We start from the raw sequence: 17881 nt of genomic DNA, 5'->3' as shown, positions 1-17881 counted from the left end.
TTATTTGCCTTGCACATTTAAACCTGACTTAACTTGATCTTTGTTTGCACTTAAAGGGAATTCCCTATTGTTTACAATTGTTCTAGTTGCTCCTTAACTTTGAACATTGCACAGAAGCATCAGTTATGCAACCAAATATTACTATACAGAATATTGATGTTCCTGACTACAACTTGCACTTTAAAAGCACTATGTGATCAGCGTTTTATGTCGTCATGGATCCATAAATACAACAATAAATTGCCTGTTGACTGGCAAAAGCAGAATAAATGTCAGCATTTTTTCGCTATTATCATCACAAACACTATCGTGAGCTATTTAACAATACAGTGAGCTTTTCCACAATATCGCAATAAATATCGTACCGTGAGGTCAATACCGAAATTGTATTGTACCGTGAGATTTTGATATCGTTACATCCCTAGTTGCTGACCATGTCCATCACTTTATGACTACAGTGTACCCATCTTCTGATGGCTACTTCCAGCAGGATAATGCACCATGTCACAAAGCTCAAATCATCTCAGAATGGTTTCTTGAACATGACAATGAGTTCACTTCCTTCAAATGGTCTCCACAGTCACCAGATCTCAATCCAATAGAGCAGCTTTGGGATGTGGTGGAACAGGACATTCACATCATGGATGTGCAGCAACTGCGTGATGCTATCATGTCAATATGGACCAACCTGGTACTAGCAAGGAGTACCTAATAAAGTGACCTAATAAAGTGAATGTATGTATATGTATATATATATATATACACAAACATTTATGAAAATCGACTATTTGCTTTGTTAGATCATGCTATTTTTGTGTTAGTAATTAAACTATGCTTTAACGGTTGTTATATATATATATATATATATATATATATATATATATATATATATATATATATATATATATATATTCTTAAAGTCCCAGTAACATCTTTTCTTACACTCTACCTGTGAATGAGGGTATGACGGAGGCGGATGGTCATTTTTCCCTCCAGAGAGTGACACCTTCTGGCCTGGAGGCTCCTCACCACTCTCCCTCTCCTCGTCATCTCCTTCAGAGGAACTGCTACTGCTGCTGCTCCCCCGTGAAGACTGAAAGAGTGAGAGAAGAGGGCTTATTACCATCCAAGTAACTTCATTTCTAAATTCAAATGTCAATTTTTTTTTCCAGCTGACAAATGTTTATTTTACACTTTAGGTGACAACTAGAGCCCGACCGATATATCGGCCGGCCGATATTATCGGCCGATATAAGCTAATTGCATTTAAATCGGCATTTATAACGGCCGATGAAACATGAGAAACAGAGTCTCATGCTTCACTCATGTTATGAGTGTTGCATAGTGTGCCCACCAGAGGGAGCTCTGCAGCTCCAGAGTTAACAACAGCGCCAGAAGTCCACTACAGAAGAAAGTGATTAGCCAAGCCACGGAGATGTAACTTACTGTTTTGACGGTGAGTCTGTCGTTTGTCATGTGAAATGATTGTAGATTTAGTTCATACCCTGTATATAAAAACTGTGTGGTAGTTCTAGCTAACGGTCCTATCATTATCACTTCTAAATATTCTGTAACATCACTTACAGCCGCTAATGCATTGCTATATTAGATTAGCCACAAAGCTAATACCATGTTTATCAGTGGAAGAGCGCGAACGTTAATAGGAGGTCAAACTATAACGTTAGCGTTTAACTTATTCTTATTCTATTGCGGTGTTTCCCACATAATGACCGCGTAATTGGGCCTTTCACACAGGACGCGGTATGCACGGCGCTTGCCGCTGGGTTCAGCGTTGCCCTTCAGATACAACGCGATTTGCGCTGCGCTATGGCGTAGGCGGAGTTTTAAAAACATTTAGCTGGAGCTCTTTCATAGTCTGTTCCTCCTCCTTTCGGTCAGCAGCCAACATGTATCTGTCTCGTAAGAAGCGAGCGATAGCGCTAGTCCTGCTGATGAGAATTAAGAGAGAAGCAAGGAAGAAGAGGCTACCCTCAGGTCCAGAGAACAATTTGGTGAATTCAGGCTGGTTACGTTACTCTAACGCTAATAGCTTCCTTTTTAGCAGGCCCCTTAAATGCTTGCTATTAACTTGTTTGAAGGTGGTTCTTCTCAAAATTGACAGCGGTGTGTTCATGACACTTACGTTAACCATTCAACTTCGAATTGATTCCGTAATCTTCCGGTAATAGTAGGCAAGACGATGTTCTGTGAGAGCAAATATAGTGTAGTTACAGTAACTACAGTAGGTGCGTCAGAAATGATTAAACCAGAGGGGACATGTAAATAAATGTGAGCTGAACAAGCGCTTTTTATTTATTTATTTTTTTACATATTGTTTCAAAGCAGCTTTACAGACATAACAGGAAAATGTTGAAATAATATTGTTAAATATAAGTAGGTAATACCTATTACTTGACAAATAAAAAAAAAATATATATACATTTCTCATTTTTGCCTATGTAGGAGATCCCAGTTTATTATTATTATAATTCTAATGATGACATGAGTAATGATACATGGTGATAATATTAATACACATGCTTATTCTTTCTCTGTCTCTCTTTCTGCCTACAGATGGCTGAAAAAGGTGAATGCTGTAGCAGCAAAGTGTGGGACTACTTCTGCAAATACTTTAACTTTAGTATTATAAATTATTTACAGTAAACACACAGACTGTTAAAACCAGCTTCAACTGGAAGAAAGTAAAAGTGTTAAATGTTTAAAACCAGACTGTTTTTTGATCATTAAAAAATATATACTTTTGATGTGCAATTGTTTAGTCATTGAGACTGTAATCTAAGGCTTTTTTTTTAACATAATCCATTCTGGAAAATGGTTTATACAGCCCACATACATAGAACAGGCAGATATTTTGCTATTGAATGTTGTGTAAGTGCAGTTTATAGGAAATGGGTCTAATATCCAGATTATTTTTAAAATCAAAATATCGGCTTATAAATCGGCTCTTTTCGAGTTAATATCGGCATAGGCCCCCAAAAATCCATATCGGTCGGGCTCTAGTGACAACAACAGATGATCAGCAGCCACCTACTTTATCTTTAAGGTTCATGCTTTCTTCTCCCCCACTTAGCTGACTGTGGATGCCATTAAAGCTGGCCACCACCGCAGGGTCTTCGTACCCACTCAGAGGGTAGATGGCAGACATTGGAGGCACTTCATCATCGCTGTGGAAGAAAAAGAAAGTAAAAGAAACCTTATGACTCAGCCGTTGGAGTTGTGATGTAATAAAAAAAACTGATGACACTGCGCTATTGAAAAACAGAAACTTATTGAGCTCCGCAGGAAAGTACATTATGAAGTCATTGAAATCATGAATACAGTAATGACTATAATAATTGGAACTTGCCTGATCTGACTCTTATCTGATTTTGCAATACTGTCTACAGGTGACCTATTACCAGTACTACACCTTACAAAAAAATTCCCAAGTCTACATTTCAGCATTATCCACGTAAAAACCCCTGACTCACAAAATTATTATAAAATGCTGCCATAAAACAAGCAGACAGGGAACAACACATTTTTCTGCAATCACCTGCAAATGACTGCATTTTGCATTTATATACACTAGGGATGGGCATTCGATTAATTTTTCTTAGTCGATCGTCGGGAGAATTAACGATCGACTATCGATTAATCATTAATATTTTTTATAATAAAATTATTTAACTTTTATAATTCAAAGATGAAATGAATACAAAAATACAGCGTGTTTTTCCTCGATGAGACCTTTATTACAAGATAAACTTGTGGCAGACTACGTTAAACTAGCTACGTTCAGGCAAACTGAACATATATGCGCGTGCATATGCGGTGCTCTGAAGCAGCGGAACCTGCGGCTGCGAGCCGGCGTTCTTAAACGGAGACCTCATTTGTTCCAAAATAATAATAATACAAAAGAATCATGTTAAACAATAACTTAAACAAAAAACATAATAATACTTAGATCTGACAGGTTTTGTCAAAATGTAACTCAAAACTATCCAAGCCAGAAGAAAGTGCTTCCTAACAATTAGGCTTACTTAACAAATTAGGCTACTTAAAGCCTCGTGAAAAATAACTAACTTTAGTAACTCGCATACAACTTCTGCACCAGTTTACTGATTTTTGTTGAGAAATATAAGCATGTTGACATGATCTGAGGTCAGACGCGACCGCAACCTGGTGACCGTCAGTCCAGCCGCCGAAAACACCCGCTCTGAGGGGACTGACGTTGCCGGGATGCACAGGTACCGCCGCGCTAACTTGGCCAGCCCGGGAAACCTTATTCCGTTCACTTTCCACCAATCTGTAGGTGTGCAATTCAGGGGTGGGGGAGTCTCCCTCAGAAAGTTCTGAAGTTCTGCTTCGATGCCAGCCTCGCATTGAGTGGTATAGTGATCCCCAAGGAGTTGTGCCATAGCAGATGACTGGGAGGTCGCGACTTCAGTGTTTGCGCTCCCCTCGTCCGTGTCAGACAACGCAGCCTCGACTCCCCCAGCCTGTTGGATAGCCGCCCTATCGGTCCCCACCGCCTCTCCCAGTTCAACCAGTTTCACATTAGCAGCCAGTCTCTGTGTTGGTGTAAGAAAGCCCAGGTGTTTGTGACGAGGGTCCAGCATTGATGAGATCATGGGGGCGAATGACACAAACTCACCAGACTCAATCTGTATAAATATATGATGAGGAATCAATAATCAGAAAACGTTGTATTTTTTGTTGTTTATTTTATGAATAAAATTAATATTAAAATTAATATTTTTATGGAGTAAGAGTAACAGTTTTATTCTTCGCGGGGCGGGGCTTATTGCTTAAATCTAAATAGGTAACGAATAAACGAATACATGTGTTATAATAACGTTATATTTTTTATTGTTTATTTTACGAATAAAATAAATATTAAAATTAATATTTTTATGGAGTAACAGTTTTATTCTTCGCGGGGCTTATTGCTTAATTCTAAAAAGGTAACACGCAGATAACAGGAAAGTATCCATGTAATTATGTATATGTAAACTAAGATAACTTACATTCATTCGTTGGATGAGAGAGGAACGCACTTTTGTCTTGAATTCGATGAGTCTGGGCCCGTCTCCTTCATTGCGCATGAGGTGGATATTGATGAGGCCGAAGGTGACGGGATAAGTGTTCGAGATGGAGACGTCTTTCTCTGCAGACATAACCGTGGTGGCACATTTAAGTGCTGACAGCACGGGCTGTGTGTCCTCCATCAGCTGCCAGTACTCATCCTTCAACTCCAGGATCCTGGCATCTTGAAGCTTGGTCACGGTTCGGTCCGACAGCACAGCAACAACAGCCCACCGCTGCTCCACCAGCCGATCAAACATCTCGCACACGGAGTTCCACCGTGTTTTACACGACTGGGTAAGCCGGTGAGTTGCGAGGCCCATTTGCTCCTGTTTCTTTTGCAGCGCTTTGGTTGCTGTAGTGCTGTGATTAAAGTGGCTAACGAGTTTACTAGCCGCTGATATTACCCGATGAAGATACAGTGCAAATCCGTCATTTATGGCCAACTGGAGGGTGTGTGCAAAGCAGGCAACGGAAATCCAGGGCACTCTGGTGGGACTGTTGGCAGCTACAATATTGGCCGCGTTGTCATGAACGCATGCAATAACTCGGCCTTTAAGTCCCCACTGGTCTACAGCTCCATTCATTTTCTCAGCGAGGTGGTCAGCTGTATGCCGGCCTGGCAGGCTTTCTGTGAGCAGGACCGCTGAGTTCATTTGCCAGTCATCACTGATGTAGTGGCAGGTTATGGTGATGTAGCTCTCAGCTGTTAAAGCGGTCCAGCAGTCTGTAGTTAGAGCAACTCTCTCAGCTTTGCTCAATTCTTTTAACAGCTGCTGCTTTCGTTCTTCGTAGTGAGTTTCTACCAGTCTGGTTATGGTGCGTCGTGATGGAATTTGATATGCTGGTTCCAATAAATGTATCAGTTCTCGAAAACCATTGCCCTCAACAACACTTAAGGGCAGAATATCCATCTCAAGGAACTTGCAGATCCCTTGGGTAATTTTCTCTGCTCGTTGTGCATCACAGCTCCGAGTCCGTGCTAACGCTGACTTGATGCTAGGTTGAGACCGAGAGCAGGATGCACCGCCACCGACATTAACCAGAGACGGATGCACTTTGTTTAAGTGGTACATCATTTGAGTCGTGGCCGTGTTGTACTTATACACGGCATCGCAATGTTTGCAGTGAACTATTTCGCTTTTTAAATCAAAATGGTCCCACGCCACACTTCGCCGTGACCTCTTCATGATTATTCTTTTGAAATCAAACCGGAAGATCACAGATAACTGAGTATGGTGTCAAATATTGCACCCTGGTGGTAAAATGTTTAATTGCTGGCACACAGTGAAATTCATTTAATTGCTTCAAGACTCATACTACGCTACACAACGCAACATGCATTAGATTTAAAAAAAATGCATTAGATTAATCGATAACAAATTAACGTGATCGACGAAATTCTTAACGATCAATTATCGATCGTCGATTAATCATGCCCATCCCTAATATACACTACAGTGCAAAGTATAAATATATATTTATATAGATTCAAATTTTAATACATATTAAAATAGAAAAGTGAATTAAAAGTGCAATACAGCGGAAATAAAAATATTTATTTGATCCCCTGCTAATTTTGTAAGTTTGCCCACTTGCAAAGAAATTAAGGGTCTGTAATTTTTATGGTTGGTTTATTTTAACGGTTAGACAGAATATAAACCAAAAAACAAATTATATAAAGGTCAGAAATTGATTTGCATTGTGAAATAAGTGAGTGAAATGAAGCAAAACATGACTTGTTGGCAAGCACAGAGGTGAGACATTTTTTGTAGTTGATTACCAAGTTTGCACTCATCTCAGGAGGGATTTTGATCCTCTCTAAATAATAATATAATAATATTAACAATATAATATTTTTTTTATAAATTTAATGACCATAACGCTCTTCTTTCAAAAACAAATAAAAAAAATCTTACAGACCCCAAATTTTTGAATGGTTGTGTTTGTGTGTGTGTGTGTGTGTATGTGTGTGGTGTGTGTGTGTGTGTGTGTGTGTGTGCGCGTGAACTCATGTATATATAAAGCTGTTTTACTTGAATGCAGTGAGAAAAATTATTTCCTCACAGAACTGTACACAAAATGTAGTCTCACTGACAAAAAGTGACTCATAATGTGGTTCCATTAATGAATCATTCAAAAAGTGTTCAATTAAAGAGTCACTGGTTCAGATTAGCCCTTCAATGAATTAGCTTATCAAATCTGTCAGAGGAGTTACTAAATCAATATTTGACTCACTTGCTAAACTTCAAGTTGTCATTACTGTCAGTGATATGTACTACTTAAGGCTCATGAAAATCTTCAGTATCATTACTGACTGATTTTTAATATGGCAATGTGTAGTTAAAGATACAAATCATTTTTGTAATAAACATTATTTTCATAAAAGCCAAAAATTGGTAGATATTTATGGGACCGACATTGAAAATGAATGTGTAAGTAATCAGATTAATTTCATATTAAGCAGAAAGCACAAAACGGTTTTAACTCACAATGTGGTGGTGCCATCATGTGGCAGGATGAGGCGAGGGTGTTGCTGGATGGTGATGGGGGAGCCCGGGGCTGAGCCGGACCCTGAGCTGCCTGATGACATGCTGGGGGGATGGACCTCTGACAGGTAGCTCCGGGGAGGCTCCGCCTGCAGGGGCAGCTTCAGATGCAGATCCTCTGCCATAGGAGCATCCATGATGCCACAGGTCAGAATGTGAGACAGGCTGCAGTCGTCGCAGGTGCATCTGGAGGTAAATTCATTAATTCAGTGACTACACAGGCTACCAATATACAACAGTGTAGGGTAAGGATACTCAAAGGGCACTAAAACTTGCTTGTCTTTTTTGTCTCTTGTTTTCTAAAAGTGGCCCCTCTTCCTTTAAAGAAAGACCCGCCAATCAAACTTAATACATACACATTATACAAAGATTATAACTGAATGAAACTGTTAAGTACCTCCTTCTGTAGTTGCAGTTGGGACAGTCTGGGATACTCAGTCTGGATGAAAGCATCTGTTTTACTGTGTCTGTAAACTTACTGTCACCACCCAGAGATTTTTTACTGTTCGGTAGAAGCTGCAATCACAATATTAAAACAATAATTGTGAATACAGCTGCTTTTACAAGGAAACACATGTGTGTCTGTTTGTGTGTATATATATATATATATATATATATATATATATATATATATTAGTGATGGGCCATTATCGTGCTGCGTTAATGGGAGACTCTTATCGGGCAATAAACAATATATCGCCGTTAACGTATTCTCAAAGTTGGGTTGAGAGCTGGGTCTATACTAGCCGAGCTATGATGACTTTCACCTTGATATTTTAGCACGGATGTATACCTAACCCAATTGCACTGTAGGGGGCGAGAATGAGTCTTGGAACCTGTGTATATGCCTACTGTGAAATTACCACATCAAACGTGACGTGCTAACAGGACGCGTTTGCAGTCCGCTAGTCAGTACATAAACGATCGCTGCACTGCTGCAGACGCACTTTTAGTCATTATTTTATTTGGGTAACACACATATTCTGAATGCCTTTGAAACATACACATGTTTCCTTGTAAAAGCAAATATGACTTTCATATTTTTATATATTTTACAGTAATTTATTCTTGTGACAGTGAGGAAAAATTTTCAGCATCATTACTCCGATCTTTAGTGTCACATGTTCCTGTAATATGCTTATTTGCTGCTCAAAAACCTTTCTTATTATCGTCTATGTTGAATATATTTGTGTTGCTTAATATACTTGATACATTTTCAAAAGTGATAACTGAATCTAAAGGTAAAGTGTAAAGGTTTTGTGCAATTGGTGATTGAATGGGCAATTTTCATTAGGAATGTTGATCTTCACCGGTTAACTGTCGTTAAGAATTTTGACTGATTATTCAATCAGTTAAACGGTTTAAAAAGTCATTTCTTTATTTATTTTCAGTAGCCTAATTTATCAAAATATTTAAATGTTTGCTGCATGGTTAAAATAAGCTACGCGTATATTTTTTTTAGAGAAAAAAAAAGTCGCATTTCATCCAGAAATATGCCGATGCAAAATGTTTACAAACATTATAATAAACACTGTAAACATAGCTAGGCTATTTTAGTTTCCCTCACTCCACAACAAATTCTTTCAATTAACAGTATTAAGAAAAGAACAAAAGTTAAAAATAGGCCTTTAAGAAGTTATAGCAATATAAACAACAAGTCAAAACAAATTAATTTAAGCTAAAACAAAACTGAAACCAACCTTAGGTCTCTCATTCTGGTATTCTCTCTCATATGTAAACTGAGCAGTGTGTTTTTCCCCCCATTTTTTGACATATGATAATGAACAGGCTGCATTATCAAGGTAGCAAAGCTAATCTGTGCGCGCATGCAGCGCAATCTCTTGAATTTTTTCCCTCTAACAGTGGAAGCAACTAGGCTACTCCTTTTAGTCATTAAAATAATCGGAATTGTAAATGGTTTGCATTCATTTGTGTACATTCACAACGAAAACAAATCTTTGTTCGTAAAATAAGCCTAACGAAAAACAGGATGCCGCTTTTTGCTGTCTGGTTACCATTCGCGCAGCACAAACATGAACCGAACCTGCATTTTTCATTCATTTTCTTAATTTATTATTTAAGTAAAATTATATTTCTCGTATAGGCCTATTTATTTGTATATATATAATATTTAACATATATAATATATATAATATTTATTTATATATATATATATATATATATATATATATATATATATATATATATATATATATATATATATATATATATATAGCCTAGCTTTATTATGTTTTTCTCCACTTGCAGAAGCGCTGCAGGTGTTAATTTTGGTACACTTGACACCACCTTTTTATTTTTTTATTTTTTTTATTCTCAATAAGCCCAATGGGATAATAAGATCTGGTTTGGAGAAAATATTACCTGCTCTTCAAACAATCTTTTCTGTTTGAATATCTCTGCATCTTCTTTGAGCATCCGCTGCTTGGTTCTTAAAGACATCTTATTTAACAAAAAAAAAAAAAAGGAGAAACTCATTTAACTCCACTTAATAAACTGCTTTGTAAAGGACAAATTCACGTATGAAGATTAATAATGCAATTACTGCAATGAATTACTTGAATTACAACTTACATTTCTATTAATTAAAGACTTATGAGGTTCTGTCCTTTGATTTGTGAGATTCTGACCTTCCACCTTGAAAAGCAACTGCAAACAGGCAAAACTGGTTTTAAATGCAAGATCATGCAAGAGCGCCACCAATGATTGATGAGTAAGGCTACATTCACTTTACTGGCCAACAAAAAATACCTGCTCATCAACATAGTCATCAATCCTCTTCTCACACTCCAGCCATTCGAGTGCCACTGCACTCATCTCCTGGTCGAGCTGGTGGTATCTCTCAAGCAGTGTACGGTACATATCCTCACTGTATGAATCATGGGATGTTGTGCCCTGCCTATTCAACGAAAACAAAATGGCATCTTACACACAGAGGAGTGCTAAAAGAATGATAAAGTTTTAACTGATTCATCAAAGACCATACCTGAGCCGGGCCACTAAGGCAGGTAGACTGTTGTGCAGGATGGGTTCAGAGAACACCAAGTTCTCAAAAAGGTGCTTATTGTGGAGCTCCCATGTCACTTGAAACTTCTGCAAATGTTCATTCTCCTGAAGAAGAAGAAGAACAGTGCTAGTAGTAGTCCATACTGCTGCTGGTGCTTAAACAGATTTTCATTATTCATATACCCGCAAACAAGTCATTATTAATGGTGCTGCAGAAAGAATGGTATTGTTTGTCACTATTTAAAATACAAGTATCGACTTGATAGTGAAGTACCAGTACTTTTGACAACACCAGAATGTATGCATAATATGGCTGGGCTGCAACAACACACCAGGGTGAGCAGGAAGCTGCTGATGGTGCGGGCCGCCTGGCAGAGTGCGTTGTACTCCTCTAGCAGCAGTGAGATGAACTGGTGGGCCTGTGGAGGCCCTTGAGCGACTGCAATAGGTGCCTTTGAGCCTGTGGACAAGTGCTTGAGCAGCCGTACTTTCATCTCTAAGACGTACTCCCTTGCCTGCTGTTCCAGACGTTGGTACAACTGGTAAGGATCTTTCTCACAAAGCCTAAATAAAGAGAAAGCGAGGTGAGGCTTTGGGAGGAGAGAAATAAAGAGATTCCAAGTGTCGTCCAGTGGAGTTATTAACGTGATAGTTTATTACACAGGGTCAGCAGATCTACAAGACAGCAGTGCTTGATGTTATTTTCACACAGCACTTTTACAGAACTAAACTTTCTTTTTTTAAACTCCGGAAAATGTACAACCCATTCCGTTAAAGTGATGGATAATAGTATTTGTGACAAACCCCATTATTCATAACATTTTTAGGTTAGACATTACTTATACCATGTTTCAAAACTTCAGTAGGTCAGATTTTTGTAAACATTTAAACATAAGATTCATTCGCACCAAAGCTGCCTTAATTTGACGTGAAATATTACTTCAGTTTAAAATAACTCTTTTCTAGTTTATTATATTTTAAAATGCATTTTATTCCTGTGATGGCAAAGCTGAAATTTCAGCACAAAATAAGCTAGAATCTAACAACAACTCTTGACGGTTGTCAGTGCACATTTGTGTCATTTTCCAAAAACTGCTAAACAGATTGCTTGTGGCTCAATCCTTTCAATAAATAATTTTTACATAACAATATACAGAGGTTTTCAGGAGAATGCCAATACCTGTCAACGAGTTCCTTCATGCTCTCATTGTCCCGGTCAAGAGGCTGATCCTGATCATCAGCCAGCGGAGTGCCAGTTTGGCGGTAAATGCACCGGACCAGGTATCTGACCTCAGACCAGTGATTCTGCAGTTGTTGCGACTCCCGCTCTGACTCAGCTGTGATCTCCCTGACCAAAGGCACCACAGGCATCGTAGATGAAGAAATAAGTCTTGATTAGTCAACAGACATGATTATAAGACCCATGCAAGCTGATCCCACATTAAAAACTCATGCAGGACTCACCTCCGCTCGTAACAGGCCTCACAGCTACACACTGTGTCTGCAGTGAGGGGAGTGCTGAGATCTGGAGCAGGCAGTGTAGGAGTACCAACTGTAAGTCGTCCTCCGGCCCCCAAGGGCTCCTGGGACAAACCGCCATTACCCATTGGCATGTGCAATAAGAAATCCTGATTCTGATAAAGAACAAGAAAATATTTATGTACTACTTCTTCTTTTTGCAAGCTATTCTCAAAAACCCTCTGACACACTGCTGCTACATATTAACTTTACACTTTAAATTAGAATTGGATAACACTGACACATCCCAGGACTCCAAACAAAAAAAAATTGAGTAAGGAGCCATTGGCTCCTATAAGAAAAAAGCTTATTTTATAATTATAATTTTATTTTTACATTTTAAACATACTGCCATGTAATATGTCTCATCTTTTCTTGACTTTATCAGCATTTTAATCCATCTTGTAGATGACCTGAGAAATAAGGTTCACTTAAAGTGGGAACTAAATGTCTTTTCCAACTTTAAATATACAGTCATGCAATGTTTATTACACAGAATCTGTAGCAATATCATGGGCCATAAGCATCACTTGGCCACTGAGTGTAGTTTGGACTCCTCCTCAATGCATCCTGTAAATGTTGTCATACGCTCTTAAAAATTCGTTCCAAACCCATAAAAGCTTTGTTAGTCTTCGGGACACAATTTAAGATAGTTTGGATGATATTTGGATTTTTACTGTCCCGTAGACTGCCAAGTACACAGTTACACAGTCAAAGTCCAGAAAAGTATGAAAGACATCGTCAGAATAGTCCATCTGCCATCAGTGGTTCAACCGTAACATTATGAAGCGACAAAAATACAGCCGCGCCACAAGGATACGTTTTTTTACTTATATTTACGCTTTGATTTGAAAGAAAACAGCGCAACCTTGTGGCACGGCAGACGAACATAAGCTGCCTGCGTTCAGCTCATAATGTCCAAAATGGCACTATGGTGATGTGGAGAGAAAATTGTTGAATAAAGTCGTTATTTTTGTTTTCTTCGTGTACAAAAAGTATTCTCGTCGTCTCATAATGTTACGGTTGAACCACTGATGGCAGATGGACTATTCTGATGACTTCTTTCATACTTTTATGAACTTTGACAGGGTAACTTAGCAGTCTATGGGACAGTAAAAAGTCTCCCGGTTTTCATCCAAAAGAACTTAAATTGTGTTTTGAAGATGAATTAAGCTTTTACTGGTTTGGAAAGACATGGGGGTAAGTGATTAATGACAATTTTCATTTTGGGGTGGAGTATCAATTTAAGTAAAAATATTAAAATGCAATAGTGCATAATTATAGCAAAATCCTCCACTTTAAAGTTATTTTTCTAGCTGACTGATGAGCTTATGGACACCAAATGGTTATTCTGATGCAAGTGTATATTACTTTGCAATGTTTACAATCTTTACATGGTTTCTGCAGTTTAAAACACTGAATGAGCTTTTACATGAGACATTTCAGTAAATTGTACTGTGAGCTCTCTTATAAAATAGTCTACCTTTTGATGTTAATTCATGTCCATTATGTACTATAGTAATAAAGAGAAAGATTAAATGGGTTAACTTGCCGCTTGAACTGAAGCGCAAAAGCGACTACGCCCGCCACATTAAAGAGTGCCAAAACTTGTATATATTGTTTGAATTTTTGTATGAATTTTGAATAATTTTAAAGCTGATACTTTGTTTATTAAAAAGTAACAAAGCACGAAGCTTTTTGCCATACTGGACGGCAAGTGTGCTTCAAATAATGAAGTTCATGCATTATCAGAACAGAACATAGCATAGACTAAGATCTTGTTAAGAAGAAGCCATATTATTGATTATAAGCACTGGCGCCGCCAAGGGGGGTATTGGGGGGCCCTGCCAAAAAAAGCATTGACCCCCCATTTGACCCCCCACCCTCTTCCTGATTAAAAAAAATATATATATATATATATATATATATATATATATATATACAACCCGAATTCCGGAAAAGTTGGGACGTTTTTTAAATTTTAATAAAATGAAAACTAAAGGAATTTCAAATCATATGAGCCAATATTTTATTCACAATAGAACATAGATAACGTAGCAAATGTTTAAACTGAGATATTTTACACTTTTATCCACTTAATTAGCTCATTTAAAATTTAATGCCTGCTACAGGTCTCAAAAAAGTTGGCACGGGGGCAACAAATGGCTAAAAAAGCAAGCAGTTTTGAAAAGATTCAGCTGGGAGAACATCTAATGATTAATTAAGTTAATTGATATCAGGTCTGTAACATGATTAGCTATAAAAGCTTTGTCTTAGAGAAGCAGAGTCTCTCAGAAGTAAAGATGGGCAGAGGCTCTCCAATCTGTGAAAGACTGCGTAAAAAAGTTGTGGAAAACTTTAAAAACAAAGTTCCTCAACGTCAAATTGCAAAGGCTTTGCAAATCACATCATCTACAGTGCATAACATCATCAAAAGATTCAGAGAAACTGGAGAAATCTCTGTGCGTAAGGGACAAGGCCGGAGACCTTTATTGGATGCCCGTGGTCTTCGGGCTCTCAGACGACACTGCATCACTCATCGGCATGATTGTGTCAATGACATTACTAAATGGGCCCAGGAATACTTTCAGAAACCACTGTTGGTAAACACAATCCGCCGTGCCATCAGCAGATGTCAACTAAAGCTCTATCATGCAAAAAGGAAGCCATATGTGAACATGGTCCAGAAGCGCCGTCGTGTCCTGTGGGCCAAGGCTCATTTAAAATGGACTATTTCAAAGTGGAATAGTGTTTTATGGTCAGACGAGTCCAAATTTGACATTCTTGTTGGAAATCACGGACGCCGTGTCCTCCGGGCTAAAGAGGAGGGAGACCTTCCAGCATGTTATCAGCGTTCAGTTCAAAAGCCAGCATCTCTGATGGTATGGGGGTGCATAAGTGCATACGGTATGGGCAGCTTGCATGTTTTGGAAGGCTCTGTGAATGCTGAAAGGTATATAAAGGTTTTAGAGCAACATATGCTTCCCTCCAAACAACGTCTATTTCAGGGAAGGCCTTGTTTATTTCAGCAGGACAATGCAAAACCACATACTGCAGCTATAACAACAGCATGGCTTCGTCGTAGAAGAGTCCGGGTGCTAACCTGGCCTGCCTGCAGTCCAGATCTTTCACCTTTAGAGAACATTTGGCGCATCATTAAACGAAAAATACGTCAAAGACGACCACGAACTCTTCAGCAGCTGGAAATCTATATAAGGCAAGAATGGGACCAAATTCCAACAGCAAAACTCCAGCAACTCATAGCCTCAATGCCCAGACGTCTTCAAACTGTTTTGAAAAGAAAAGGAGATGCTACACCATGGTAAACATGCCCCGTCCCAACTATTTTGAGACCTGTAGCAGAAATCAAAATTGAAATGAGCTCATTTTGTGCATAAAATTGTAAACTTTCTCAGTTTAAACATTTGCTATGTTATCTATGTTCTATTGTGAATAAAATATTGGCTCATGTGATTTGAAAGTCTTTTAGTTTTCATTTTATTCAAATTTAAAAAACGTCCCAACTTTTCCGGAATTCGGGTTGTATATATATATATATATTCAGGATGAAGATTTAAAAATGTTTCTCTTCAAACTACCCAGAGCAATAATAATTAATAATTTATTTGACATTTATTCGTACACTGAACTGAGAACCATTTCTGTCGGACGCGGCCGATTCGAGAACCGGGGAGCTGATGATCCTGTGCATGTGAGATTCAGCGTGAAGCAGACCGTCACACAGAGCTTCTGAACCGAACTGATTCTTTTGGTGAATTATTCTGAACTGATTCTGTGCTAATTTTATGAGCGCTGGTAAACCGAGGCTTGAATGAAGGGCAATCATCGCCAATGATGCTATTACATTGAGCACAAAAGAACCGGTGAACCGTTTTTTTTTTTTTCAAACGTTTTATTGAATCCAACTGTCCGAAAGAACTACCGGTGATCCGAAAACTAATGCAACCGGTTCTTGACTCGTGAACGAGTCAGTCTATTGTTCATTATCTGGCTCGGCTCGGTGTTCATCTTCAGTTCTATCTTCACAGCAGTTCAGTCAGTGTACTGTTTGAGTACATGAATTACTCCGGGATATTGGTTTGTTTTAACTCAGAGGGAGTATCATCCACATTAAAAGAGTTAACAGCTTAAATCATTTGTGGATTAATGCGTATTAGAGATGCGAACCGTTACAAACGATTCAGTTCAATTTGGTGAACTGGTTCAAGAAGATCCGGTTTACATCGAATGATTCGTTCGCGAACTGGATATCACTACACTGTTGTGTTTTGAACTCTCACAACAGACACGGAAGAGAAGACAATGCTGAGTCGTAGTTTTTGCTATTTTTGGACCAAAATTTATTTTCGATGCTTCAAAAAATTCTAACTGACCCTCTGATGTCACATGGAGTACTTTGATGATGTTTTTCTTACCTTTCTGGACACACAGTTTCAATGGAGGGACTGAGAGCTCTCAGACTAAATCTAAAATATCTTAAACTGTGATGAACTCTCACGGGTCTGGAACGACATGAGGGTTAGTTATTAATTACATAATTTTCCTTTAAAGTTTGAGCATATTGTTTGCAAACTGCAATCGATTAATTAATTAAAAACAAAGTAGTTGATATGCTGTGTTTTTTTTGTTGTTTAGTAGCAGTGATATGCAGTTATTAGCTGTGTCCACTGTAATTTTTGTTGGTTTTCATGAGACCCCCTTGAAATGACCAGGGCCCCCCATTTCCCCCCCAATAAAAATTGTCTGGAGCCGCCACTGATTATAAGCAAGAATTGTTAACGATATTGCCAATATCCACACATGAACAGTTAAAACTATTTAACACCATTAACGCAGGGGCGGAGCTATGGTTGGCCACCCCACTCACAGCTGCTGCTTCTGAATCTCATTTATTTAGACGCAAAATGTCTTCACGACCGCATAAACTGGGAGAGTTTTCATATGCGCACTCCAACTTCACCTCAGTGCCATGCACTAGTCAAACAAGTGTGGAAAAGATGCAGGTGACGAGGGAGCTTCAGTAGAACTACAGTGAACTGTGGTCAGATGAGATGTTGTCAGGCCATATGTCAGTAAAAATGTATTTTCCTGTCCTGTCAGCCGTTACACCAGGGCTATTCAATTGGCGACCTGACAAACTTCTACATCCGGCCCGAGGGAAGAGTAGGCTATGTGCAGATCGCACATATGACTTTTTTGCATTAATTAGCTTGTCCACAAGGTGGCAACACTGGCCCGGGCCATTGAAGAAAAGGAAGAGACAAAAAGAGCCTAAAAAGAAAAGGAAGAGAAACTCTGTTCAAGACTGCACAATAACTGAGATTTAAAACTGTTGAAAGAAAACTCAATAAAATATCACAGATATAATACACTAATATTTCTTTCCTTTTTTATGCGAAGCACTGCACGCTGTGACTCAATGTTGCTTCAAGCGCATCATTCTGCGCTAGGGATGCGCATAAGCACTTTGTGCTGCTCTGTATTGTAGCCATCACCTTTTGTATTGTACTTTTTGTGAAATTAATTATTATTAATAGTCTTTTTTGTTCTGTGTTTTATATTTTACAACAATACAAAGAGCGATGTCGGGGTTTTTCCTGCATTGAAAATCTTTTGGCAATCACCAAAACAAATTTTGTCCCGCCAATGCCTTTTTTGATCAGTAAATGTGATTTATGGGT

At 38.5% G+C, this 17881-nt stretch overlaps 2 protein-coding genes across 3 annotated transcripts in view; both read right to left on the bottom strand.

The window, feature by feature from the left end:
• The window catches only part of LOC132142551 (protein FAM193A-like), a 43317-nt gene that overhangs the window by 10135 nt on the left and 15301 nt on the right, over nt 1-17881 (bottom strand). For both annotated transcript variants that reach the window (XM_059552504.1, XM_059552506.1), the window contains 11 exons: nt 12126-12295; nt 11842-12009; nt 10994-11225; nt 10642-10766; nt 10407-10554; nt 10230-10304; nt 10020-10097; nt 8035-8153; nt 7581-7823; nt 3053-3185; nt 950-1093 (listed from right to left, as the gene is read on the bottom strand). In XM_059552504.1, the coding sequence (XP_059408487.1) occupies nt 950-1093; nt 3053-3185; nt 7581-7823; nt 8035-8153; nt 10020-10097; nt 10230-10304; nt 10407-10554; nt 10642-10766; nt 10994-11225; nt 11842-12009; nt 12126-12295 (1635 nt within the window). The remainder of the gene's footprint in view (nt 1-949; nt 1094-3052; nt 3186-7580; nt 7824-8034; nt 8154-10019; nt 10098-10229; nt 10305-10406; nt 10555-10641; nt 10767-10993; nt 11226-11841; nt 12010-12125; nt 12296-17881) is intronic.
• On the bottom strand, nt 4077-5440 carry LOC132142552 (E3 SUMO-protein ligase ZBED1-like). The gene is made up of 2 exons (XM_059552507.1): nt 5031-5440; nt 4077-4667 (listed from the first exon to the last, which is right to left on the bottom strand). The coding sequence occupies exons 1-2, from the start codon at nt 5409-5411 to the stop codon at nt 4119-4121; spliced, it is 930 nt and encodes a 309-aa protein (XP_059408490.1). The 5' UTR covers nt 5412-5440; the 3' UTR covers nt 4077-4118.

The sequence above is a fragment of the Carassius carassius genome, chromosome 6, assembly GCF_963082965.1.
Source record: "Carassius carassius chromosome 6, fCarCar2.1, whole genome shotgun sequence".
In the NCBI taxonomy this organism is placed as follows: domain Eukaryota; kingdom Metazoa; phylum Chordata; class Actinopteri; order Cypriniformes; family Cyprinidae; genus Carassius; species Carassius carassius.
Note: the sequence above shows the minus strand (reverse complement) of the source record. Positions and strands in the feature narration are given on the sequence as shown.

Coding starts and splice junctions, on each gene's coding strand:
- LOC132142552 (XM_059552507.1), bottom strand. CDS start 5,411: ATGGGCCTCGCAACTCACCGGCTTACCCAGTCGTGTAAAACACGGTGG. Junction 4,668..5,030: donor CTCTCATCCAACGAATGAAT/GTAAGTTATCTT, acceptor ATATTTATACAG/ATTGAGTCTGGTGAGTTTGT.